Source organism: Dromaius novaehollandiae, chromosome W (assembly GCF_036370855.1).
Source record: "Dromaius novaehollandiae isolate bDroNov1 chromosome W, bDroNov1.hap1, whole genome shotgun sequence".
Classification (NCBI taxonomy): domain Eukaryota; kingdom Metazoa; phylum Chordata; class Aves; order Casuariiformes; family Dromaiidae; genus Dromaius; species Dromaius novaehollandiae.
In genome coordinates, this window is record NC_088130.1 from 47,969,204 (window position 1) to 47,994,919 (window position 25,716).

Genomic DNA, 25,716 nt, shown 5'->3' on the forward strand with positions numbered 1-25,716 from the left:
CTGAAAGATTCAAGTACATTAATTTTATATTGGAAAATAATGATAAACTGGTTTAGTTTAGTCAAATATCCAAAGTTGACACCTGTAGAAGTTTAGCTAAGGAAAGGAGAAGATGTTTTTCTTAACTCATTGTTAGTCCAACATAATTTCTCTCTTATTTTGTCTCTTTTGGAGTGATAAAACATATATATGTAAGCTGGAAAAATGGCTATTGCAGTAAAAATCTTCTGAGCATAATTCTCCTTAAGCTGCTCATTGTATAAAGTTCCTTCTCATTTAGAAGTTATTTTATAATGTTTCTGTGGTGGGGATGGGAGGAACAAATCAAAAAGCTTGAATGTATCCATTAAAAATACTAAATAAAGTAACTAGTAAGTGAAAAAATAAAGTAGGAAGCTTAAAAAATGCTTGCAAAGGTTGGACTGAATCGACGGTACTTGTTTAAACAATCATGCAAATATTCTTTAATACCTGGAAAAAATGCTTAAGATCTAGAATATTACTGGAATCTAGTATGTATTGTCAGCAAGTGCTTTCAGCCAGTTGTATATTTTTTTATAAGATGAATGTGATTGTTAAATAAACAGATGGAATAATCTTAATTAGCTACTAGGAAAAGTCCGATTTAACCAAGAAGCTGCTCAGCACTAGTCAGCAATTTTAGAACTGTATAGCGGATATTATTAGGATGATTTATTTTGCAAACTTCATTGGGGGAAAAAATACTTTTGAGGTGATATTTTTAATTCAATTACAAATATCAGGCTACAGCTTTTTAAAAAGCATTTAGCCAGATTCTGGATTCCCAGGACTGCATTGCACCACACAGGTGATTCTTCACCAGCTACAAAATGCCCCCTCACAAAGACCAGCTCCTAGTGCACCAGCTCTGTATGTTGCTCTCCCTTGCCTCTGACACACGAGATGTGCTGATAAAAACCTGTGTGTCGTGGGAACATCGCTTTCTTCTCCGCAGCATGATTAGAGTTGACTAAATAGATTTCCCAGAGTTTCTCAGGAATCAAGTCCATGCTCAGCAGCTTAAGTATCAAGAAAATACGCAGATGGTTAACAGACAATATTGCAGATCTTCCCTTATCATAGCTGCACTGGGTACAGAAGGGACAAGGCAGAAGATTTAGCCCAAACTGAAGTTTTTCCAGAATAACAAATATGCTTGAAAATCCCTCTCCCCCATACAATAAAAATACTAAAGTGAACCTTATTTAAAACTCACCTTAAATCTCTAGGCTCGCATAAAGACTGACCCATCATAAGGGTAGCAGGGCATCACAAGTAACAGCTTCACTTCAGTGATGCCATTTGGATATACGTAACATGCATTCATTTGGGGGAAAAGAAAGATCACCTCCTGTTGTGTTACTTCTGAGACTGTGCGGTGGGTTATGCTGAGTTATGCTATAATTTCAGGTACTACTGTAAGCTCTTGGCAGAAAAAGGCATATAAATACTTAGGTGTCTACTTTGTGTCTGGTTTTAATAAAAATGATGAACATGAGAGTAGTGATAAGGTAAATGAATGAGATGAGAATAGGACAGTGGAAATTGCAGTCAACGCATCACTGTCTGGGATGATAGGGGCAACTGGAATATCTGAGGTAATGGAAAACGTGGTTAATAACATGGGAGCATAATGGACTGACTTGCTAATATTCTGAGACAGTGGTTATTCCTCCATCATTCAGGTTATTCCTCTGGGTTATGGGGCCCACATTATATAGTGGGTTCTAACAAAATAAACAGAGCAATGAAGAGGGAGCAGGAACCTGACCGGGCTCGGTGCAGAGCCACCAGAGGCCTGACGGAGTCAGCAGCGTGTGGAGCTGGCTGTGCTGCTCCCCAGACCTGCTGAAGCCAGGGAGCAGCACAGCTGAGCTGCTTTGGCATGGCTGGCACCAGAGCTAACAAATCTCGCCGGGCCTGAGCTCGGGTACGTGGCCCCGTGGGCCGGAGCGGATCAGCCCTGAGCCCAAGGAGAAGGTGAGCTCTAGAGAAGAGGGTACAGAAACAGCTGAGTGGTTTAGCAGGACTGAGCTCACTTTCGCCTCTGCTTAGTGCCAGCTGTGATTCAAAGTAAAGGCCCAGGATGTGGAAAGAACCGTGCAAAGTAGAGGAGAGTGGTACACGACCAGCCAGGGAATTATAATACATTTTGAAAGATTTCTAATCAGGAGAAAAGTTTTTATATAGCCCCCTGAAAATCAACAAATAAACCTTAAATGTTTTAAGATAGAACTTAATAAGTTTAGGGAAAAGATAGTGAGATAGCACTCAGTGGTGATCCAGAAGTTGGAAATTTAGGCTTGTTTATTGTGCTATTGCACGGAATTTGTACTGTATTAATTCCAAGGAGACTAAAATGTTGGCTTGAAGAGGGATTTTCTCCCCTCTTGATACATAAATTGGATGTCCTCTAGGGCTTCAGGATCTGGCCATAGCTAGAGACAGGACACAGGGAATGATTCTGCTGCTGGTTTTGTAAGCCACTTCGGTTCCTGGCTGGCTCATCTTGCTCACAGTCAGGACTAAACAGAGTGCCAGATTTGGAGTCATTTTGCTCCAGATTCATCTGGCTGAGAGCAACACCAGCAATGCCCCTAAACTTTTCTGTTCCCTTTGTATAGTTTTTGGCCTGTTGCACTACAAAGCTTAAAGTTGCTAGAGAGTATTGTGATACGTTTTGTGGTTTATGAAAAGTGAAATGTGTGAAGCAGGTATTCTGAAGTGGGTCTCTCATAGCAAAATGTGTGTGCTGATATGGAGGAGAGAGCGTTCAATGGCAGAGTCCCCTCAGGCACAAAATTCCTATTCTCTTTTCCGCTTTTTAAAGTTATAGCTGTTCTTCAAAAGGTTTTTGAACAGAGTGGAGCAGTGCTAATTTCTGTTGGCTCTATTTCCGAGGTACCTAATGCGAGGATTCAGGAAGGCCGTGGTTGGTAGGTTGTCTCCCGGCAATCTTCTCTTCCACCTGTTTGGGAGCTCTCCCGCAGAAAGCTGCACATACTGGATCGGTTTCAGTGAACCGAAAACACTCATTCCCGTAGCTCCCTGGTAAAGCTCGTTCCCGCTGGAACCACTAGCGGAGTGTAGGTTCATTTTTAACACAAGCGCTGTATTTTATCCTTCTGAATGGAGAAAAAACAAATGCTTTTCAAACCGAAGTGTAACATGCAACCGCATGAACAAAACACTGCAATCAAATTGTAACATTCCAGTTTCTCTCTGGCAGATAGATAAAAACAGTCATGATCTGAGAGCATCGAGCGTAGCCCTTCCCATTTCTGAAGTGTGTAAAACGGAATGGCAAAAGAAAGCCCCTTCTGCCATGATTGTTAATGCTTTTTCTTTTTGTACTTATTGAAGTTTTGCTGCAGTTGCTCCTGTTTGCTGCAGCTACGTCATAACTGAATAACATTAACTAATATTTTAATTGAATTTTTTAAAGTTGTGCAGTGTTAGGGTTTCATTTGCTCTCAAGTCAGCTCGGATTTTATGAGACTATGACTTTTCTTTAAGGATTTCCCTAGCTGCTTCACCTAGGTTCTCTAAACACATTAGCACCTCATTCAGTTGTTTAAAAGTTTAAACAGCATTTTGCTGTTTAAATGCTTAGTAGGATTAAAGATGCTATCACATCAAAAGAGTGAGTTTTCCCTTCGTCTATATCTTTCACCTCCTGCTCCCTCCCCTTCCTTCATGGTTGCCTAAATTGCCTCTCAATTTAATTCAGGGTGAAATGACTTTCAGTGGCTGGGAAAAAAATCCGAAAAGTAGAGCCGGTTTGAAAGATTTCAAGCCAAAAGGGGCCCCGCTGCTTGTCCTTGGCAGAAAGCGGCTGGGGTTGACTTCGCTTGGCCATGGTAGTGCGAGACACCCCTGAGAGCAGTCGCTGCACGAGCCTTCCGTGCGCTCCCAAACGCGCCGCCCCCGCGGTCCCGAGGCGTCGCCAGGCTGACGGCGCGTCCGCGCAGGGCCGCGCAGGGCCGCGCAGGGCTTGTGCCTCCCGCCCGGCGCTTTCTTCCTCGGGCCGAGCCGGCTCCAAGCAGCCAGGACACACTTCCATTTCAGTGAAGGGAAAGGGGCTGTGAGTGGCCAGTTGCTCAGGAGCCAGCCGTGCTTTTCATGCCATCCCTGGCATTTCAGGAGACGCAGCGGAGGGAATAGCAGGCCCGGGTAGGGAGGGCACGAAGCACCCTTACATGCCGGTCACTGACGCGTCCGGGCTTGTCCGCATCCCGCCTGTGCGGGCACCATTCAAGAGCGCGCAGACCTGGGTGCGATCAGCTAACGCAGGGATACGCAGGGTGCAGCTCGGCTTAGCCAGCCCCTCTCTGTGCCTTGGCCGTTTAAAACCGCAGAGGTTGCAAGCCTGGAGGTGGGCAAAGGCGGCCAGGTCTTCTCGTGGAGAGGAGCTGACCGAAATCTGCCCAACTGTTGTGAAGTTACGAACTCAGCCGCATTTTTAAGCGCCCGCAGAGAAGATGGAGAATCCTGACTGTGTGCGCAGAGCCTGCCGCTGCGGTCCTCATCGCCAGTGTGATTAAGATAGAGTCTGGCCAAGCCGTGCAGTTAAGCAATTACTTATTTGGCTTTCTGCGTTTTCTGAGTTTGCATGGCACAAGTGCAAACTGGAGTGAAAGATGCTCTAACATCATCAAAAACACTGAGCCGCAAGAGAGTAGAAAGCCTGCCTCATAACTTTGTGTCACGGGGCTTGCTCTCGGCTTCCGCGGAGAGTAAAGTTAAAGCTGTCAGTCACAACACTTTGTTTTTCTGTAAGTGACCGAGGATGTTTCCCAGGTTTTCGATTGTTTGGGCTATTTACTGGGTATTAGCTGATTGACTTACGATGTGCCAGTCCGACGCTCTCCTTTATTCAAGGTCGTTCCCAGAGATATTTTTCTCATTTCGCCCCCCTCCAGGCTCAGCCTGTCCCCCTCCTTGCGGGAGGAACCGTCACACGATGTTCTCCTTTCCTGTTGCTCTGCGGTGCCTCGGGGGACAGCGGTTTCAGCAGCGCGTTGCGCCGCGGCTCCCGGCCTGGGCGCCCCACAGCGCCGCGTTTCCGCGGGGGGCAGCGCGGAGCCGCGCGTGGTCGCGCGTGGGGCTGGCGCGGCCGGCGGCGCCTCCGCGCAGGCAGCGCCCCGCCTGGCCCCGCGGGCAGCCCCCAGCCGCCGGCGCCGAGCTGCCGCCCGGGGTCCCGGGGGCTCCGCGCCGCCCCCGCCCGGCCCGCCAGCGGCGAGTCCCCCCCGCGGAGGGGCGGGATGGCGGGGGCGGAAGGGGAGGGGAAGGAGGAGGGAGGCAGGCGGCGAGGGGAGAGCGCAGCGGCAGCGCAGGAGGGAGCGGAGCGGCGCGGAGCGCGGCGGCGCGGCGAGCGGAGCCGGGGCCGGAGCCGGAGCCGGTGCTGTTGCCGGAGCCGGGGCCGGGGCGGGAGGGGGCGCGGTCCGGTCCGGTCCGGTCCGGTCCGGTCCGCCCCGCCGCCCCCGCCGCCCCCCGGGGCTGCGCGCCGGGCCGCGGCAGCCGGGATGGGCGGGCGCGGGGCGGCTCCGCCAGCCGCCGTCCTCCGCGCCTCGGCCGCCTCCCGCCGCGCTATATAGGGGAGGGAGGGGCGGCGGGGGGCCGGCGCGGCCAGAGCGCACGGGGCGGCGATGCCTCCTGCCAGGGGAGCCCGCGAGTGACCGGCGCCTCTGCCCATGCCGCCGCCCGGAGCGGCCCCCCCGCCCGGCATGGATGTGTCCAACAGCACTACCTCCCCAGGGCGCTCCCCCGAGGGCGCCGGCGGCCCCGGCCTGGCCGAGGTGACCCTGGGCTACCAGCTGCTCACCTCGCTGCTGCTGGGCACGCTCATCCTGTGCGCCGTGAGCGGCAACGCCTGCGTGATCGCGGCCATCGCCCTGGAGCGCTCGCTGCAAAACGTGGCCAACTATCTCATCGGCTCGCTGGCCGTCACCGACCTCATGGTGTCCGTGCTGGTGCTGCCCATGGCGGCCCTCTACCAGGTGCTGAACAAGTGGACGCTGGGGCAGGTCACCTGCGACATCTTCATCTCCCTGGACGTGCTGTGCTGCACCTCCTCCATCCTGCACCTGTGCGCCATCGCCCTGGACAGGTACTGGGCCATCACGGACCCCATCGACTATGTCAACAAGCGGACTCCGCGGCGGGCCGCCGTGCTCATCAGCCTGACCTGGCTCATCGGCTTCTTGATATCCATCCCGCCCATGCTGGGCTGGAGGACGCCCGAGGACCGCTCGGACCCCGACGCCTGCACCATCAGCAAGGACCACGGGTACACCATCTACTCCACCTTCGGCGCCTTCTACATCCCGCTGCTCCTCATGCTGGTGCTCTACGGCCGCATCTTCAGGGCGGCCCGCTTCAGGATCCGCAAGACCGTCAAGAAGGCCGAGAGGAAGAGGACGGCCGACACCTGCCTCACCCTCTCCCCGGCCGCGCTGCGGCCCAAGAGCAACGGGGAGCCCGGCGGGGGCTGGCGCCGGACTGCGGAGCCCCTGCCCGCCGCCTGTGCCAACGGCGCGGCGCGGCGGGGCGCGGAGGGGGCCGCGCTGGCCGTCGTGGAGGTGCGGCACTGCGCCGGCCCCTGCAAGCCTCACCTGCCGCTGCCCAGCGCCGCGGGCGGCTCCCCGCCGGCGCCCGCCCCCGAGCGGCGCAACGAGAGGGGCGCGGAGGCCAAGCGGCGGACGGCTCTGTCCCGGGAGCGGAAGACTGTCAAGACCCTCGGCATCATTATGGGCACCTTCATCCTCTGCTGGCTGCCCTTCTTCATCGTGGCGCTGGTCCTGCCCTTTTGTGACAGTAAGTGCTACATGCCCGAGTGGCTGGGGGCAGTCATCAACTGGCTGGGCTACTCCAACTCCCTCCTCAACCCCGTCATCTATGCCTACTTCAACAAGGACTTCCAAAGTGCTTTTAAGAAAATTATCAAGTGCAAATTCTGCAGGCAGTGAAGCCCGCCGCTCCGCCGCGGCACGGCACGGCACGGCACGGCGCGGCACGGCACGGCGCGGCACGGCACGGGGGCCTCCTGCCGCTCGTCCGTCCGCCCGCCCTCCCCGCCGGGGCGTGCGGCCCCCGCCCGGCCCCGCTCCGGCGGGGGGGCCCGGCCGCCTCCCGCGAGCCCCCGGCGGCTGCGACGCGGCGGGGAGCGGGGCCGCTCTCGCCCCGCCGGCCCCGCTCCCGGCGCCTCCCTCCCCTCCGTCGTTTCGGGTAGACGTGGGGTTTGCAGGTCTTTGCTTGTGGTCGCTGTAAACCACGCTGTCTGCCCGAGTAGCATCGGTAAAAATAAACCACCCTATGCAGAACACCGCCGTGTCGGTTTTTCTTCTCGGATTTAAGAGAAGACGGCGGGGAGCTCCGAGCCCGGCCCGGTCCGGCCGGTAAGTCCGAAGCCCGAAGGCGACTCTGGGAGTGGAGGAAGCAGCTCCGGGCCCGGCGCTGCCGGGCGCTGACGCTGGCGAGCGGATTTGCGCTGGGGAGACGCGGCAGCCCTGCAAGGTACCTCGGCAGCACCGCGGCGCTGGGCCCTGCGGTGCCGCGGGCTGCCCTGCCTGCACCGGGAGGGGACGGGGTGAACGCGAAGTGACTCCCGCACGCGTGGTCACACGGAGCTGGCTTTCCGTGGGGCCTCGGCCTGCGGGTCTCCCCCGAAGGGAGCGCTTGGCGCTGTGCGACCGCCTCTGGGGTGGTGCGGGGAGTTTAGGCAGCCTGCGAAGTAGCGGCGCGGGGCTTTCTTTTCTTCTCTTTTCTTTTCTTTTTTTTTAAGACGCCCGAAAGTTTCTCCGGAGACGTGGCGGCCGCGTCGGAGGCAGCCAGCTGCGGCACGTCTCCCTGGGAGCAAACCCGCAGCAGTGAACCACAACACTGCCATGTGCGCGCAGCGGCGGCGGGGAGGGGCTGAGCGCCGGGGGGGGGGGGAGCAGACCGGGGGGGCTCTCCAGGCCAGGCGCAGGGAGCGCCAAGCAGGGCCCGCCCTGGCCGGGCCGGTGCCGGCGGCCCCCACCCGCTTCTCCCCTGCAAGTCCCGGGGTGCTGCCCTCTCACCGCTTCGCTCCGGCTGGGGGGCAGCAGGGCTGGCAGGCCCCCCCCCCCCCCCCCCCCGCCCCGTTTCGGCCCGTGCCGCCCGCAGGGGCTGGCCGCTGCCTGCCTCCGCGGCGGGTCGCCTGAACTCGGCTGCTTGACCAAATATATATATTTTTTCCTGTTTAGTTCGGTGTAATCTGTGTTTCCTATCGGTAAAAGGGAATGTTAAATCTGTGCGTCACGTGAATGTAAGTGTCCAGTCATTTCTGAACTTAAGCCGCTTACATTAAATGACAATAGAGCTTTTAACAGCCTCAAATACAGAGCTGATTTTCTGAAAATCTGATCTGACCTCATTTTCGCAATTAAAGTGATCTTTGATCTTATCTCCTCTTTGATCACTCCGAACCACGTGGGTCCTAGATGGCCTCTGAGCGCCAGAAGAGTGAGTCTGCAGCGCTTAAGCAGCACACACAGCTCCCCAGCGCTCGGGTGCCTCGTGCCTCGGCCGCACCTCGGCGGGGCAGCGCCGCTCGCCCGCGCAGCCGGGGCGGGGAGCGGGGCCCGGCCGGGAGCGCGGCGCAGCGGGGCCGCCCCCCCCCCCCCTCGCCTCTCCAGTCCCGTGGGCGCTCGCAGGCGCGTTTTTGCGCGTTTTCCCTGTTCTGCAAACTCCCCGGCAGCGATCCCAGCTGTGGAAGCGCGAGCGCCCTTGCGGGCCGCGAGGTCCCTGCGGCGGAGCCCCGCCGGTCAGTGCGGCGTGGGGGGGCAGGTCCTGCGCCCCCCTGCCCCTCTCACCCCCCCTCTGCTGCCTCCCCAGTTTGCGCTTCAGAGAGCGGGTCCCGAGCTGGGGGGAGCGGGGGAGGCTGCTCCGCCCGGGGCAGGGCCGGCAGGTTTGTGCATCGCTTTCCTTCCGCGGCTGCAGAGCTGCGCTATTTCCCGAGCGGCCCTCGGGGCGAGAGCCTCGGGTCTCCGGCTGGGCAACCGCTCGCTGAACCGCTCGTGCCCGACGTGAGGGGCAACGCTGCGCTGTGCCCGCGGCGGGGGGGGGGGGGGGGAACGGCGACGCTCGGGCGAGAAAGCCCCTGCTGCCTGCGCCGCGCCGTGGGAGCCGCCCGGCCCGTCCGACGGCGCCTCTGCGGCCGGGCGGGCGCCCGCCTCGCTCGGGGGGACGCGCCGCAGCGGCACCTGCGTCCCCGCCGCCCTCCCGGCCTCTCCCGGCCGGGGAAAGAAGCGAGGCCGGTGGCGACCCGGCGGGCGACCACGTCTCGGCCGGTCAGTGAGCCGAAACGGCGCGGGACGGGGAGGCGGCTCGGGCGCGCAGGGACCGGCGGCGTCGTCGGGGCGGCGGGGAGGCGTCTCCGGGCCGGCTTCAAGTCCCGGGGTGCGGGAAGACGCAGCCTGCTCTCGGGGACGGGCGCTTTGTGCCCGTGCTGTCGTCTTCACACGCCTAACTTGATTTCCGCCCAGATTAAACAGAAACAAGCAAACAGAGGGCTTAGTGTTTTTAAAAGGAGAAATCGATTCTGCATCAAATCAATATTTGTGGTTCGTGGCAGTATTGGATTTGCTCCACTAACGAGCAGCCTCCTCACATCTTAGCTAGCTTCGTTTTGGTTTTAAAAGGCCCACGGAAGCTCAAGCAATGAATAAAGAAAAATCCAAATGGCAAGCAAAAGCTTTTATGCCTCAAACAGAGCTGCAGAAAATTGAGTTTTAACAACTGGAGTCAACTGTTAATCCCAAGGACAGGTAGAGATATAGATGTTTTAACATTTTCTGCCCTTAAAAATGCTTCTTTAGACTTCTCTAAAACCAGAAGAAAGTCTCATAACTTAGAATTTCATATGCTCTGTGGCTCCAGTCCAGGCTGAATTAGGGTCTGAATCCACATCTGAAGTGGTGTATTGGCAGAGCTGTCCCTGCACACCTACACCGGCCAACTCTCATGGGTGGGACGGAGGAGAGGAAAGGGGTAGGAGGAAGGGAAGGACATGTGCTGGCATATCCATATTTGTGCAAAGAGTAAAATGGGCTTTATGACTGTGTAATTTCACCAATTTAAATAAAAATCTTCCTATGCAAACAGTTAACCCTCTTCCCTCATCTCCTCCCTCATTTTCTCCTGCCTTTCCTATCCTGATAAAAACATGCTATAGATCTGGTAAAAACAACAACAAAAACCACCCCCCAAAACAGTTCCCTGTCCCTCCGTGTCCTCTTAGTTAAAAATCTGTTCTTTTGAATCTGCACTTTGAAATGTTGCTCTAAACATTGCTCGGGGCAACATTGTGAATCTTACATGGAAACACAGAACCAAAAAATTCACCCTTCAAAGAGAAGAAATCAAAATGATGCTGGCAGTGAACTTCTGTTTCTTGCATGCTCAGAGAAGCATTTTTAAGAATTTGGGTGGCTACTACCTCTTCAAATATGGCTGAAGAAACTAAAAAATGGCTATCCCGAAGCACCGGATCAGTCCTAGTGGGGGCTCTGCAAAATCTAAAAGCTGTCATAGCCATCATACCTTCACAACAAAACTGTTGTGCTGGGATGGAAGTTTTAATCTGAATATGAGGGAAGCAACACAAGCACAAGATACTGTTCCAAAGGACCTGCTTATCCTGAAATGATGGCAGCAGTTAAAACTGTATCCTAAATGTGGGGAAAGAGAAGGGGTACCAAACAAAATGGCAAGGAAGCTGTTTGTCTCAAGTATAGTCTTAGAGGAGTTTCTTACTGTGACTAATGAAAACATTTACCTGTAGTCATCAGTAATGCTCAAGGGCTGTCCCTTAGACAGGTATTTTTATGTAGTTTTGAAGAGTCTCCCAACTCACGGCTAGAAACAGAAGAAGGGAAAGATGATACACACAATAAATAGGCTGTAAAACAAGGTTTATTTCAGCCGCCAGGTTACAGCTACAATAAGAGCTGCGTGCAGGCAGCACTGCTCAGCGCTGGTTTGCTGGGTCCAGAACGGCCCCGTTGGGCTTCTCTCTCCCCCTTAGCACACCATGGGCTCTTTTCCTTATCCCATATGCCATTTCCTTATCCTGTATGCCAGGTAGACCTGGTAAAAATACACTTGTCATATTGCATGATTAGACATGTTTTTTCACTGGTGTGCCCTTCACAAATGATCATGAAATCCAGCAAACTTCATGGCTTGTAGTTCTCTTAACTTTGGTAGGATCTCAGCTCAGGACGGGTGGTGTGAGCCTTGCTGCGAGCTTCGCCTTGCCCTGCTGCCTGCGGCTGAGCTCGTCTTCTCCCCGAGCAGCCTGGGGACTCCCAGCCGCAGAGCGGGGCAGGGCCATACGTAGCATATGGCCTTGCTTGTTTCCAATCCCGTCTTGGACTGGAAACAAAAAAATTCTGCGTGTGGTACTTCCCACAGCTAGAATGCAGTCAAACCATTTGGCTTATGGGAGTGGCTTCTTGACTTGAGAAGTGGATGACAGAGGATTTGTGATTATTTTCTTACCTCTCTCAGTTCATGCGAAAGCAAAATGTTGAGGCTCGCAGAAGACTGGCGGCTCAAGCTTTACAAACACTTATGTGTGGCCACAAATCCCGGCCTTGCAGATGTCTGTGCCAAGGCATTTTGGCAGGCTGTCAACATTGTCCTGCAGAATGTAAATGAGGGATGGGAAACAGATGGATTATAAAATATTTTAAAAATTACTAAACCTGAGCAAAATTCGATAGGACTAAAAAAAAAAAAAAAGAGAAAGAGGCACATGATCATCCAGATGGTGCTCCCAAGCTTCTCAGAACTATTGAAAATAGTCAGGGTCTTAAAAAGGAAAACACATCCCCCCAGGCAAACAAACAAAATGAGGAGGCACAAGAATCCTGTCATGGAAATGTGGACAACATAAGCAGAGTCAGTATCTGCTCCCTCTGTAATAAAATCTTGTTTTATTGTTTGTACTAAGCAGTACTTGAAGCATATTTTGCTATTAGACAGAGTCAATATAATCTTTACAAATAGACTTTCACATTCTTAGAGCTATTTACACCCACTCTGCTGATCTGTAACTTACACACAGAAGAGATGAAGATGATGTAAGCCAAAAAAGGTGTTATCTGTGCCCTATTTTAACTTGTAGCTTGTTCCTTCTCTTTGGCATTCATGCTGTGTTTTGGGAGGTTTAAGTAGGCCTCAGTGAGTTTGTATATAATCCCCTTGAAGTAATATTATACAGTGTATGTTAGAGCATTTCGGACGTTCCCTCAGTAGGGAATGTGGTCTGCGATCTGATTTTAAACTGAAATCTGAAGACCTCTTACAGCTTTATAGGAATGAGCTAGATTATACTACGATCAAGCAGCTCAGAAGCAAAACATCACTTTTCAATTTGATATTGAAGTGGCTGGCTATGATTTAAAACTATTCAGGGACAAAAAAAAAGTATTTTGGTTATCTGTCTGCTTCAACCGCTATGGTCCAAGCATAGGTCTTTTGAACTGAAATGGGTTATGAAATGCTTGGGAAGCTGTTAAACTTGCTGTAAAAACGTTGTGTCAAGACCTGAGTAGATACTCATTTTGGATCAGGGTTTGGAAGAATGCTGGAGGTGACGTGAAGCACGCTTAGGTTTGAAGGCAGACACCCCGACTGTCAGATGCAGTGCTTGGGCCACACTCAGAAGCGTCTGGGCTCGGTTTCAGCCTCTTACCCAGACACTGGTCTCAGTCAGGGATTGTACAAAATTTATGTCGCATGCAGAAGAAATGCCAGGCTGGATGTTGCCTTCAGGTTGGTGGCCCTTCAGTCCCCATCGTTTTATTTTACAGGAAGCCTCAGGACAACGAGGGCTGAGCCAAAGACGGTCTGATCTGGTTGAATGTCTGTACAAAACTGCCTCCAGCTCACTTTATGCTCTGCCCTTATTGTAGCCAGTCCTAAGAGCTACGCCAGCTTTGCTCAGGCTCAGCACACGGCTTTTTCTTCTCCTTTTAAATTCCCATCCCTGCCAGCCTTGGAGCGGATGGCTCCTGAGTTAGCAGCACACACCTGCCCTGGGGACGCGGCAGAGTCTCTTCTTCCCACCCCCTGGGACAGCCTGGGCTCACTGGGGTGCCTGGTGTCCCGGCTGGGGACACCTGCAAACGGCTGGTGGTATCCATGGATGGCGTTCCTGCTTTTGGGATGGCTCAGGGAAGCAGGGTGCTTGCTGCTTTGGGGTTGGGCTTACCTGTCTGAGAGTGTGTGATACTCAGAGACTCTGGTTCTTTCTTACCCTCTAATAGGGGAAATTTTCTCTAACAAATCAGCAAAACCCATTTAACTATAAGACAGGTGCACAAATTGCCCATTTTGATAGGGACTGTATTTAGGATACGAAGCTGTTTTCTCTAATATCACATGTATCTTTGTTCCTGTGATGTGCATCTATGGTTAGACGGCAGTGGACTTGGTGGTAGAATTGGGAACCACTGGGTCAAAGCTGCCCTCAGCTGGGCTGGGTTGCTGTTTTAACCATCTTATGCACAGAGGAATAAACATCCAGATAGCAAACAAAAAAGCAGGAACCTGGATCACGTCTCCCTTGAAGAATGCTGCTGTCTTCAGAAGAATCGCAGAAGGCTTGAGTTTGGTTTGTTATGCCTTGAGCCAGCTGATACGCTGCCTGTTTTGTTAAAGTTCAGCGCACAGGCATTTAAAGAAAACACTGTGTAGGTGAAAGAGGCAATTTCCCGCACTCTATTTCAATTACAAATGCCTATTGTGAAAATCTGTGGGCTTGTTGCCTGAAACTGCCATTTTCAATAGCCTGCAAAATTGATTTCCCCCTCTTTCCTGTGGGCAAGTCAGCAGATTGCTCAAAATCGCTGCGTAAAACTTCTCCAGTTTTTCAAAATCACTACAGTGAAATTAGTGTGAATCTGTCTTTGAGGCCTCATTTTCTTCTGAGCTTCCACAAAACTTTTTTAAGAATCAGATTTGTGCAAATTCTAGTGAAGCTCTGCCAGGCTGCACCAGGGGAAATGAAGGGTAACAAGCACTCGCGGTCTCTCCCCCAGCCCCCTTCCAGAGCTGCGGCTCTGTTAGCAGAGCCAGGCAAAATGGTGTTTCCCTCTACAATTTAAGTAAATGTTTAAGGATTGTGTGGGGGATGTTTCTCATGCTGTCATAACATTTTCATAGCATCAAAACAGAAGGTGCACCTAATCTGATCTGTCATAATAGGTCCCTTTAATAATATAATTTGTTTTAAATTGTTAAAATTAAAGACAGGTAACATCTTGTCTCTTCTCGATTTAATCACCCGCTTTATGAGCCACTCAGTCTAGAAAAATGTTTCAAGCAATAAAATGCAGCTGTGCTTAGTGACTTAAACACACAGTTCCTATCATCTTACACGTTGTTAATACTGACCTCAGGAAATTATGTAAAAATGACAATGTAAAAATCAGTAGCCATGTTCAGAATGTAAATAATTCCCAGATGTTACAGAATTTTACAGTTGCTCATAAAAAAACTTTGTACATTTTATACAGAAGTGGTGTTTTGACTAAACTGTTCCCCGCTGTATGAAATCGGTGTCCAAACGCGATTATTTCTGAGGCAGCAGTGCTGTTTGTGGTATAGTTCAGCGCTTCTAGCTGTGACTCTCCACCCACCCTGCAAGTGCGCCGGGTCTCCCCGCTCGCCTTCCCAGCGATGCCGCGGCAGGCCCCGGCAGCGGTGGCGGCGGCGGGAGGGACCTGCTGGCAGCGCCCCGTTTCCCGCGCGGTCCCAGCCCGCGGTAGCTTCTGCAGGAGCCGTTACCCACCGCCAGGCACTAACGCTGTGCTGTGCGCAGAACACTGCATCATCCTCACTGTAAAGTCAGAGGCTTACACATCTAGACGAGTAATCGCTGTAATAAGTAAGAATATTTATGAAAAGCATGTGGAAAATAAATAGATAAATTAAATTTGGACTTGTAGCCTTTTGTAAACAAAAAGCAAGGAAGAGGGTAGCTATAGTTAGAAAGTCACATTCAATCTGCTGCTGCCCCATGAAGCTACTAGATCGCTGAAGGCAAGGGCAGTAACTTGTTAAGGGAGAAAACCGGCAGTGGATTATGGGATAGTCAAAATGCACCTGCATTGCAACAAACAGAGAACTTCCATGGCTTTATGATACATAATATCCCTTTTATTATTTCACTCAAATACTGAAAGTCCTACTCATGACTTGCCTCTCTAGTTGGAAAATACAAGTTAGAGTAAACATTTTAATTTTCAGTAGCTATATTTTATTAAAAACGAAAAAAAAAGGAGGGATAGTGGTATATTCCATGGAAAGCGAAGCAATCACACTTCATTATAAGGACTTCCATCAGATTTTGCTAAATAAAAAAATGAAAAGTAACGATTTAATTTCACTCATAACTTGGTGAACTCTGGCTGCTGTGTTTCAACAAGTAAGGATGATTATGGTCAGAGCTCACCTTGCATGAAAAACTTCCTGTTTATTGAGCTATTGAATTTCTCCTTTCCTTTTGTTGGTGGATTTTAGGATATATTGCATGCAGAGGGTTAGTAGCAGTAGTAGTAACAGTAATAAAGTAGTAATTCTCTTATGCAAACAGAAGCTGTCGATACTGCGTAGATGTTATAACATCTCTCTGTTTTTGCCACGTGAAATAATGTAATGCACAGTAGATTATGGTAGACAGCAAAATAATTCATATATATTTCTCCAGTAGAGGTCTTTACAACCAGAAGGAAGATTTATTTATTTTTTTCTTTTGTGGATCTGCAAAATGCACATGTAAAGTTTTATCATTTCAATCTTCAGTCACCGTGTAGTCTGGTCAGTGTTCCTGTTACAGCCATCGCTGTGTTGCAAAGTAGCCCATTAAATTTACAGTCCTAAAGCTACCTATTGTGATTATTATTCTGGAAGACCACTGGTTTTGGCATCACTGCTTATGAATATGGACAGTAGTTACTGTAATGAAAATATGACAGCAAGATCCATACCAAATGCTGCTTATTGTGAACTTGACTGTTTATACCTTCTTCTGGATGTAATTCCCCACGGAAGTGTGCACAAACCTGCCAGCCTGCCACAGGGATGTAACCTTTTCTTCATTGTGTTACAGCCTGAAAGAGATCACTTTAATTTAAAGAGTTTGCGTATGAAACCGGACACTTAGGATTCCTCCTGTTGTACCGCACAGAGTATCGCAGTTCATCCGTACGCTCGTGGCTGCGGCACCGTGGGCCGGTTCTGTGCTGCTGCGCTCGACGGTACCGATGACTGCACAGCTGAATGTCAGTCTCCTGCAAAGTCAATTTTTAATGAAAACCAGAACTTAAGGGCTATTCAGGTTGAGAGAGAGGTATGAGAGGTGAAGTACCCTTGGCACTGAAGACTACAAAGATGAGTGTTAGGGTGCATCTACTGTGTGGAGTAGGACACACAGGAGAAAACAAAAAGTGTTTCCTTCCTTGCAACTTTATCCTTCTTTTCCAGAGGAAGCAGGTAAAGAAGAAGAAGAAAGAAGAAAAAATCATGTCAGAGGAAGCCTGAATTCAAAATCTAAAATTAGCCCCTTTTGTTGTATATTGAAAGATGTAATTTGAAATATAAAAAAAATACGCATTTAAGTCAGTTTTGTTGAAGAACTATCCTCATTATAAAAAAGCATCTAGTTCTAACTGACATATTACTTCATCACAAGCCTGGATAGCGCTTTGGGCCCCTTTCAAGGAAGGACATTTGACTATGCTGTGGGGATGATTAGACTCTCATGCAGAAGGCAGCCAGAAGGGGCAAAGACTCGCAGCAATTCCAGTAGAAAATGGGTTTTGGCTTGAAGTTGCTTGAAAGCCTAAAAGACTGATAAAAATAGTGTTGTTCCTGAAGCTAGAAGATATCCTTGCAATCAAAATCACAAGGCACAGCAAGCAAAAGTCATGTTTAAACCCTTTGATACCAATAATGGCCAGGACAGTCTGTGCTACCTCCTTCCTTTTTGCTATTTCCCCATCAAAAAAGGAAATTGAAAGGAATCACAATTCCTCTTTCTTTCTTCTAAATGCATGCAAGAGCAGCAGGAAGGAATGCAGGAGATTATCAGCACTTAATCCCTGTCCCCCACCAGACTAAAGTTTAATAAAAATTGTATTGCAGCAGGATGAAATTCAAATGCCAAGCGAGCCTGGGAGAGAGAGTCGGTCTCTGGAAGAAGGAATGATGAAGAGGCGCAGGGAAGTCCCTTCCCTACCACATTCAGCACTAGCATTAGATGAAGTAATCATCAATTATTAAACATGTCATTCACGCTGGCATTCTTTTTAGTCAGAGTGAAGTAATGTAGAAAAAGCCTTTTTGACAGTGTCTGCCATCAGTTTTATATGGTAAGAATAAAACATAATAAATATTCCAAAGTTGACCATAACATTCATGAAATAGTGATTCCAGATACAAAATGCTGACTGCTGAGTGCACTTGTAGATAAACAAACCTGCATAGGGGAGTTTTTGGTGAGCAGTCTGAGGGGGCAAGGTGGAGCGGGACAGAAGGGAAAAAAGCTCCAAATCCTTTCCCTGGAGAGAAATTTTCCATCTTTACATTTTATGGCCAGTGTGAGTAGCAGAAGGTTTGAAATACCATGAGGAAGACTGTTCTTACTCTGTTCCTAAATGTTAGGAGGAATTATTCAGTTTCTAATCCATTGCTTCAGGCAAGAAAGAGTCGCACAGTTTAGTTAGGCTCCAAATACAGACCAAGTGCTGGGCTGTGTGTCTGCACTGAGCCAGGAGCCTCCAGCTCTTTAGGCTCCTTTCCCTAGTTGACAATCTCATCCTGGTAATCTCAGTTCCCATATTTATCTTTACAAACAGGCCTGAAATATCTCAGTCACTGTGTTGGTGGTGAAGAGGAAACGTCGTAAAATTGTACACATATATATGCATTTCAGCTTACCGTATATGGTGGTTATTACAGACACTCACACTTCGGTCCTTTGTGGGTGAGGTATCCTGTAGGCTGGAAGCCATCCTTTAGAGACAAATGGATTGCTATCTTGAATTAGATCCAGTTAGTCTTTTCCACTTATCCCTGTTTGGATGAAGGCTTATGAGTGCAATACTTGGCAGGCCGGCAGTCAAAGCACATTCATTCAAATGGTTCAATATCAGGCTGGCTGGACCGCATGGCTATCTGCACGCCAGCAGACGGGGGCTGCCTGAAGAATGTGTCACACTGCCCAGCTCTGAAGTCTTATGTTTTTGGTACAAAACTGCTGTATCCGTAAATTGTACAAATCAGAAGCTGGATTTACAGAGGTGTCTGAAAAGGAAACAACCAAGGGGAAGAATTTTCCTCCCAGAATGGCAGCTGGGCATAGAAGTCACTCAGTGATATTTTATTACCTGTGTGCCAGTGAAGCCAAGGAACCACAGTCAAGTAGTTGCTTCACATTGTTGTATCCAGAGTTACTTCGGTGCCTTACAACTGCATTTTTTAAAGGTTTAACATTATTTTAAACCTCCATGTCTCTCAGTTTTAATCCTCCATGAAACTGATCTTTACATGACGCCACGTAAAGGAACTTCACATGGGATTTGCAGTGCTGTGTAAGCAAGAATCATTTCCAGTTTATCTAAGAGGGCTGGCAAATGGCCAAAAGACCGTATTTTCTTCCAGAATGTTTTGTCAAATCTGGGCTTTGTGGTGTATCAAAACTGCTCCTCCGATAAAAATGCAAAGAGGGGTCAGTCAAAACTGGCCACTTTCTTTGAAAGTTGGTCAGGGCACAGGACTCTCCATCTGTGTCTTATTACTTGCAGCTTTGGGGTGGAGGGGTAGTTTCCAGAGCAGGATGTTTTGGAAACCGAGCACTTGGAGTACTTGCTTTACTCACATGCTTTTATACAGCGGCTGAAGTGTAGATATGTGCATTACCGGGAAGAACAGGTCAAGCAGCTCATTGTGGATGTATCACTTAGGATTGTTAGTTCTTTTTTTCTTCTCACAGGCTATTCGTGGACGTACTCTGTACCATTTTGACACCCACCTCCTCCTGATGCCATAGCATTGCCGCTGGCTTTGGTAAGTCCGATGAGGCATCTTCTCCCAAGTATTCATCTGCACGCTCTGCCTTTGAGTGTTCATGATAGTGTTGCCTATCTCCTGTTCTTCATCTGCAGGTGCAACTGATTGCCTCTGTCACTTAGTACAGGCTTAGTGTAGGCGTCCAGATTAGAGGGGACTCTCTTTAAAAGGAGATATGTTGTCCAGCCAGTAGAGAGCCCACAGCAGCAGACAGACAACCTTACTTACGGATGAATGTGCTCTTTCCTCCGGTGCAGTGCCTGCTTTGGTGTGAGGAATCATCTTTCGCCAAACATTCATGCAAAAGCTCCCCTGACACAGATGTTCACATGAGCTAATTAAGACGAGTCTTTGGTGTAAGTGAGCAGCAGTTTGCAGTATGACTATTTGTAAAAAAAGGTTTTACAGAATTTAAACAGCTCTGTGTTTCATGTGAGTCCTTATTTATATTAAATCCTTTTGCTACATAAAACATGCTTAAAATGAAGGTTAAATTTCTGTATTAGCAAAAATAAAAGAACAAACTAATTCGCAAAAATAAAAGAACAAATTATTGTTTATAGGTATATTATCTGTGTAATCTAATACATTCATTCATGTAATGTTGAACAACCTGTTAATGATTTCCCTTAATCAAATGCAGATCTTTGCACTGTTAGTACACTTGAGTAAACAAATATTTCTCTTAATTTAGTCTCTTTTCCTGTTTGCAAAGCCTTATGGATTTCACTGTAAAAAATTAAGAGCTTTCAAAATGGGAGCATGGACAGCTGTTAAAGGTATGACACTGAAGAGACTTTCTCTGAACATTCTTATAAAGAAAAATCTTTTTAGCAACATATTAATAAGAAAGCAAATAAAAACCATAACCAGCTCTTACTATTAGTTATGCAGATGTATAATTTTTGCATAATATATTTTGTGTACATAGTATATTTGCCCAGCTAACTACTGAATCTTCTGTGGGTATTACTTAAGGCTGCTTATGGCCTTTTCAGTCAGTTAAAATAAATTGTGCCATATTGAGGATAAACTAGGACAACAAATAAATTCAGCAGCTTTATGTTTAACAGTCTGCTCTTTAACATATCCCTCTCATTGCAACATCAACCCTCTGCGGCAGATGTGGCAGGATCTGAATGGGGTAAACTCCTGTGCACATCTGGGCAAGGCTACCCTTTGCTGTCCTGTGCAGGCTGCTCAGATCATGGCTGTGATATCTACTGGAGCTCTACAACCTTTATTCATCAAAGGACCACCTAAGTCTTTAAAAATCATCTGAGGATAGTCTAATTATATTGAAAATGATCCACAGACCATTTTTGCAAAGCTCACATAAGGGTTTCCATCCTCAACCAAAAATAAGCTGGCAAATGTTCAATTTTTATTACGTTTAATTTTCCCAAATCTTATTCATTTCCTATACATAGAGAGGTTTGTGTGTTTTCATAACGTTCTGCAGTTGCAACATTTCATAATTTATGGTCCACCAGTGATTCACTGCACGCAGCTTGATACATTGCTAGCGGGAACAATACAGGGGACATTCAGTGTTGGTTTTTTTGTGGTCTCGTGAGTATATTACTTTGGCTTTCAGAAATACGTGGCCATCAAAATTAATTATTAAAAAAGTAATAGCCTCTACTCTCTCCATAGACTTCTGAATACAGAATACAGAGGTATTTTGACTTGTTTTTTCCTGAACAAATTCAACTCTTTTCTGCTATAAGCATTAACTGACAAAATGAAGCAATTTCTCTTTTGTGAAAGAAAGCATGGAACAAACAGGAAAATCAGTGGTGTCTAACATAGCAGGAGAAACTCATCTAGCAGCATAGTTACTGTCCCTGATGTCAGATGAGATCATTGTTCGTATGAGAAGAATGAGGCTTATTTAATGATGCTGGTCTACTTTTATTTTATTGCAAGGAGGTTACGTACAGCATGAAAGTGTACTCACTTTGCATAATACAAATAGACTAGGATAGCCTCAAAATTAACCAGTGCAAAGCATGTAATTCTCACACTGCAAATATCTAATCACTTAACAAATGCTTTAGCTTCAGACACTAGCTGCAGTTGCTATAAAATTGGTGACCAGAGTGATCCATGACTGTTAAAAGAACTGCTCAACAAAATTAACCTTTTCTGCCCCCTCCTGCCTGCCCGTTTGGGTTTTGGAAGAGCCTCGTGCCATGCCAGCGGCGCGTGAGCTGCCCGTGCGGGACCCCGTCACCTTCTGGCTGGCCCCAGCAGCCTGCAGCCTCCGCCGCGGGGCCGGTGCCCCTGCCGTCCCTGAAGGAGGCGGGGGTCCGGCAGGGCTAAGTGGTTTTACCCTGGAAAAACCATAAATCAAAATTGTTTTTGCCAATTCTGTTGATAAACGTTGCTGCAGCTCAACAAACATGACAAGGCAGCACTGAAATAGTGTAGCAAAGGGCAAGGCAGATTTAGAGATAGGTGTTTTTCTTGTCTTGGGTTGGAAGGGTTGCTTTTATATTGCCTTGTTTTTTAAATAGAAACATAAAATGAGAAGATGTTGTCCTAACAAGTTAGGCTTTACTGTAGGCAATTAGAAATGGTCAGGTCGTTGCTGTGAGCCACGTATTAATTGGCTTGAACCAAAGCAGACACTGTTAATGGCCATGTCCATCCATGCCTGTTGCTTAGTCTCAGTAGCATCTGTATTTTCAGAGACCTGGTAGGATCGAAAATCCCTCAAGCCTTGCATGGGTTATAGTAGTTTCAAAGTGGGGAGCGGGAACATTTTTCCAGGGTTTGTGACCCAGAAAATTGAAACAAATTTCCTCTTGAGACTTTGTACCATATTTTTTTCTGAGAGTTTACTGAAAACATCTTACGGAAATAAAATAGTGAATTACAGTCTACGCATCTGATATTTAAAAGACACAAATGCCTCATTTTAAAATATTGTCCTATCTGAAATATTTTTACCTACCACTATTGCTGCTTGTCCCCTTCAATACTTTTCTCTCTAAATCAGAATTAGCCTCATCCCCTTATCCCTTTACTACTCCTTTTTCTTTTGCCCAAATCCACAACAAGTCTGTTGTCTGGCCTCAGGCCAACAGATGAAATCGAGGGGAACTTTTACAAAGCATGTAACAGGTGACACAACCCTTGGCAAGAGCGGGCGCAAGTTTGCTCTCTAACTAGGCATTCTTTACGGAGCCAAAATATTCAGCCAATTTAACAGAAAAAAGCAGAGTGGTCTCCCTCTCACCAGGTTGCAGATTTTAGTAGAAAGCAGTATTTGAGGCTTCTGAACAATGTAGTTGAATTTTAGCTATGTTTTTGTTTAGCTTTCTAACAGAATCCTGATTTTTTTTTTAAGAAAACCAAAGTTAGCTTTTTTTCCCCTTTAGTGAATCTGTAAAAGTAGCACTAGTTGGAAGGTCTCTCTGGCTAAACAGCTATAATGCTATGGCAGTATGTCCTGTGCTAGTTTTCTGGCAAGCCAGCTGTAAAATGTAATTGTACCTACAGGAGTGGGACTAGATAGAAAAAAAATCTTCATTTAGGCCAGCAGGTTGCATTTGTTTATCTGTGAAAAGAAGGACCTGCATGTTATCAAATGACTGTACTGACACCTCCAGTTATATCTGTCTTAAATACCTACAAATTCTTTAATACCAATGAAGGCATTTAGAAAAGACCTTGACAATAGACAGATCATGAGTCAGGCAATAGATGTAAATACTTAGGTCATTTTGATTTTGTTTTGAAAGACTGAATTCAAAGGAGGAGGAAGTAAGCCAAGAAAAGTAGGCAATTTATATTTAGTGCAATGCTTATAAATACAAGGACAATTTATGGTTAAAAACAATTCAGTCCCAGAGGATTAAGGACATAGTACAGTAGCTTTTGCGATAAGACTAAAAAATTGAAGCAGAATGTATGACCTCGTTTTACATTTTAAAAATAATGTTCTTAGCAATCTACTGTATGTTGCAGATTTAGCATAGCCAAAACCTTTTTGGCTGATGGGAAATAAAGAACCTCTGAGAAAACTCAGGGCGGAGGTGGAGCTTAGGTGTCTCATCTCTGAACATTGGATAGGTTATCCATGAAGGAAAAGGTTTCAGTTTAAATGAGGGGAAAATAGTAGCACATTTCTGTGTTCAAAATTTTAAAAAAATCAATAAACCTGCTCACAAATGGTCCCATTAAATAGGACTTTTCTGGGGGAAAGTGGAAGGGACATTTGGAAAGTTCTGTCTATCATGACCGATTCACTCCTGGTATCTGTGCACAGTTCCTAAGCCCAGGTTCATTTACAAGCTATTTAAGAGCAAATTGGTGGGCCATTCAAGGTGACTCAATCAAATTCAAGTGATTTGAAGTCACTGACCTAAGCCATGACTGAAAATCAATAAGCGTGATTCTGTATTCCAATTATTGCCTTAAATAAATTAGGCTTTTAGTGAAAATAATCCCGTTATAACATATTAACTTTATATAATTTATATGTTGTTTGATATTTCTTAAATAATTTTTAAAATAATGTCTATATAAGTTAGCTTTTGACAATTTTTACATTTTTATTACTTTAAAATGATGAAAAACACATTGCTTCTGTAGAAGTTTACTCTTCACAAGTCACATTTGGCTGGAAATCAAAGGGCAATCAGAATATGCAAGGCCAAAAATTGTTAATTCAGTAAATATTCTGATTGCAGTAAACATTTTTCAACATAGACAAAAGTTTGTCAAAAATATTTTGCCTTTAAAATTAATCAACAAGATTAATCTACATCATCTACAATCATCTACAAGAGAAATAACATATGTGAATTAAATGTCACCACATCCTTCAGGTTTTTAGACTGGTAAATATCATTCTCTATCCTCTCCATATAGTATAGGAGGTAAATATGCTGTATTTTCTTTTCTTGGCTCCTGATAAGGTGTCAATTTTGAATGACCTAGCTATTGAGATGAACTCTGTAAATCAACTAAAATGAAGAACATATCGGCTTTGAACTTGTAGAGCTATTTACTGATGCCAAAAATCAGATTTAAGCTGTGGCTGTAGGCCATTGGCTAGTAATTTGCATCAGTCCAATAGACTGAATTCTTCAAGTCTTCTTTGGTCTTGTTTTTTAAGTTGTTTTAATAAGAAATAGACAGTTTAGGTCTCATAATCAATATTTTTAGTTTAAATTATGAATAAAATGTAGAAACTGATTCTTTTTAAGCCAGTGAGCTACCATTGCCTTTTCAGGTAAGTCTGGAACATGTCAAGTCTTATGGAAATACTCAGTTGTTTGTCTAGAATATAACATTAAAAGCCTGTAAAGAAAAAGTTATCCTTGCTGTATTCAAAGCAAGATGAGAAAATAATGGAAATCTTACAATATCGTATCTGTAAGTATTGCTTGTGAGGTACCCAAAACAAAAGGCTTTGCAGCATTCACAGCCTGTAAACGTCAATGGTGGCGTGTGTGTGTGGAAACAGATCATATATGGGCAAGAGAATGAGGCACTTGTACGTGGGAGCTGGAAGACTTCAAGAAAGAAGCAGATAAGATCAGAAGAAATCAAAGTTATACAAGCTATTCTCCACCTAAGAGTAAGGGAAAGACAAGGAGACAAAAAGAGGAAGGAGTGAGAGCTCTGTAGTGCTGCTGGCTTTCACATCCCAATGGATCTGAAGAGGCTGAGTATCCAAGGGTGGTATTTTTCTCAAGCAGCTGAACTTTTGAAGCTCCTGAGGTCTGTCTGTCTCTGCTTGTACCTTGTTGTGTCTTGTAGGCAGCAAGGTATGACCATTGCTTAGGTTTTGCTTGTTTATGCACAAGAGGATGAATTATTTTATTAGTATAAAGGAGCCATTTTGGGCCACAGCAGTGGCCCAGCTGTACGCTCTCTGTGACTGTAAGAAAATCCTTCACAGCCTACGTGGCATCTTCCTAAACCCTGGGCTAACACACAGAGGTACCACTTTGTGGAATAAAGAGTAAGTTATCACGTCTTAGAAGCATTCAGTGGGGCAAAGATCCCCTGACCCCTGGGGCTCTCAGTGAGGACTGAAGCCCTGCACGGGCTGGCAGGAGGGACCACCGTCCGCTGGTACAGGCCTGCCAAAGAGAAACTCACCGTCATCACCACCACCATCACCACAGCAATCGTCACTGAGTGCGGTTTCAAAAGACAGCATTGCTTTTTTAAAGGGTTGAAGTCTGTTATTTTTGAAGCTTGTTCTAATTTACACAGTAGGAAACAGTGACGGTTTCAGTTCCTGAAAAGCAGAATATCTCCAGCTCTCAGAGGCCGTTCCGGGCTTCTTCCAGCCCCAGCCACTCTGCTGAGCTTGCTGACGAAGGCACCATTTAATGCTAACTGTGATGCTGATTTTGTAAATCAACACTTACCCAGCAGAAGCCTGGTTCATTTTAATTTTTTTTTTTTTTATTTTAAAACAATGTCTTCTCACATGGCCAACCCGCAGCCTGGATAACTAACAATTATTTCATACTGGCTTCCAGACTGGCATCCTATCTGCCTCTGCTCCCCTTCCTCACTTCATACATTAAAATTTCTGGTAAGAGAAGAAAGAGTGGGAGGATTTTA

At 47.2% G+C, this 25,716-nt stretch overlaps 1 protein-coding gene across 4 annotated transcripts; it reads left to right on the forward strand.

The window, feature by feature from the left end:
* The first annotated feature begins 5,284 nt into the window (after positions 1–5,284).
* LOC112987103 (5-hydroxytryptamine receptor 1A-like) lies at positions 5,285–19,507 on the forward strand. 4 transcript variants are annotated; one of them, XR_010385524.1, is made up of 4 exons: positions 5,286–6,837; positions 7,378–7,536; positions 19,046–19,119; positions 19,218–19,507. XR_010385524.1 is itself a non-coding variant. In XM_064499857.1 (3 exons), the coding sequence occupies exons 1-3, from the start codon at positions 5,715–5,717 to the stop codon at positions 7,937–7,939; spliced, it is 1,299 nt and encodes a 432-aa protein (XP_064355927.1). In that variant the 5' UTR covers positions 5,285–5,714; the 3' UTR covers positions 7,940–8,446. The 4 variants fall into 4 exon arrangements, 3 of the variants coding, with proteins under 3 accessions (XP_064355927.1, XP_064355929.1, XP_064355928.1); XM_064499857.1 differs by lacking the exons at positions 19,046–19,119; positions 19,218–19,507 and adding an exon at positions 7,805–8,446 and having other exon boundaries at positions 5,285–6,837; positions 7,378–7,418; XM_064499859.1 differs by lacking the exons at positions 19,046–19,119; positions 19,218–19,507 and adding an exon at positions 7,805–7,939.
* Positions 19,508–25,716: the final 6,209 nt, after the last annotated feature.

Bases quoted from the DNA above. Each gene is read 5' to 3' on its own strand.
- LOC112987103 (XM_064499857.1), top strand. From the start codon at position 5,715: ATGCCGCCGCCCGGAGCGGCCCCCCCGCCCGGCATGGATGTGTCCAAC. The intron at 6,838-7,377 runs GTAAGTGCTACA...CTCGGATTTAAG, and splicing joins GGTCCTGCCCTTTTGTGACA to AGAAGACGGCGGGGAGCTCC. The intron at 7,419-7,804 runs GTAAGTCCGAAG...TTTTTTTTTAAG, and splicing joins AGCCCGGCCCGGTCCGGCCG to ACGCCCGAAAGTTTCTCCGG.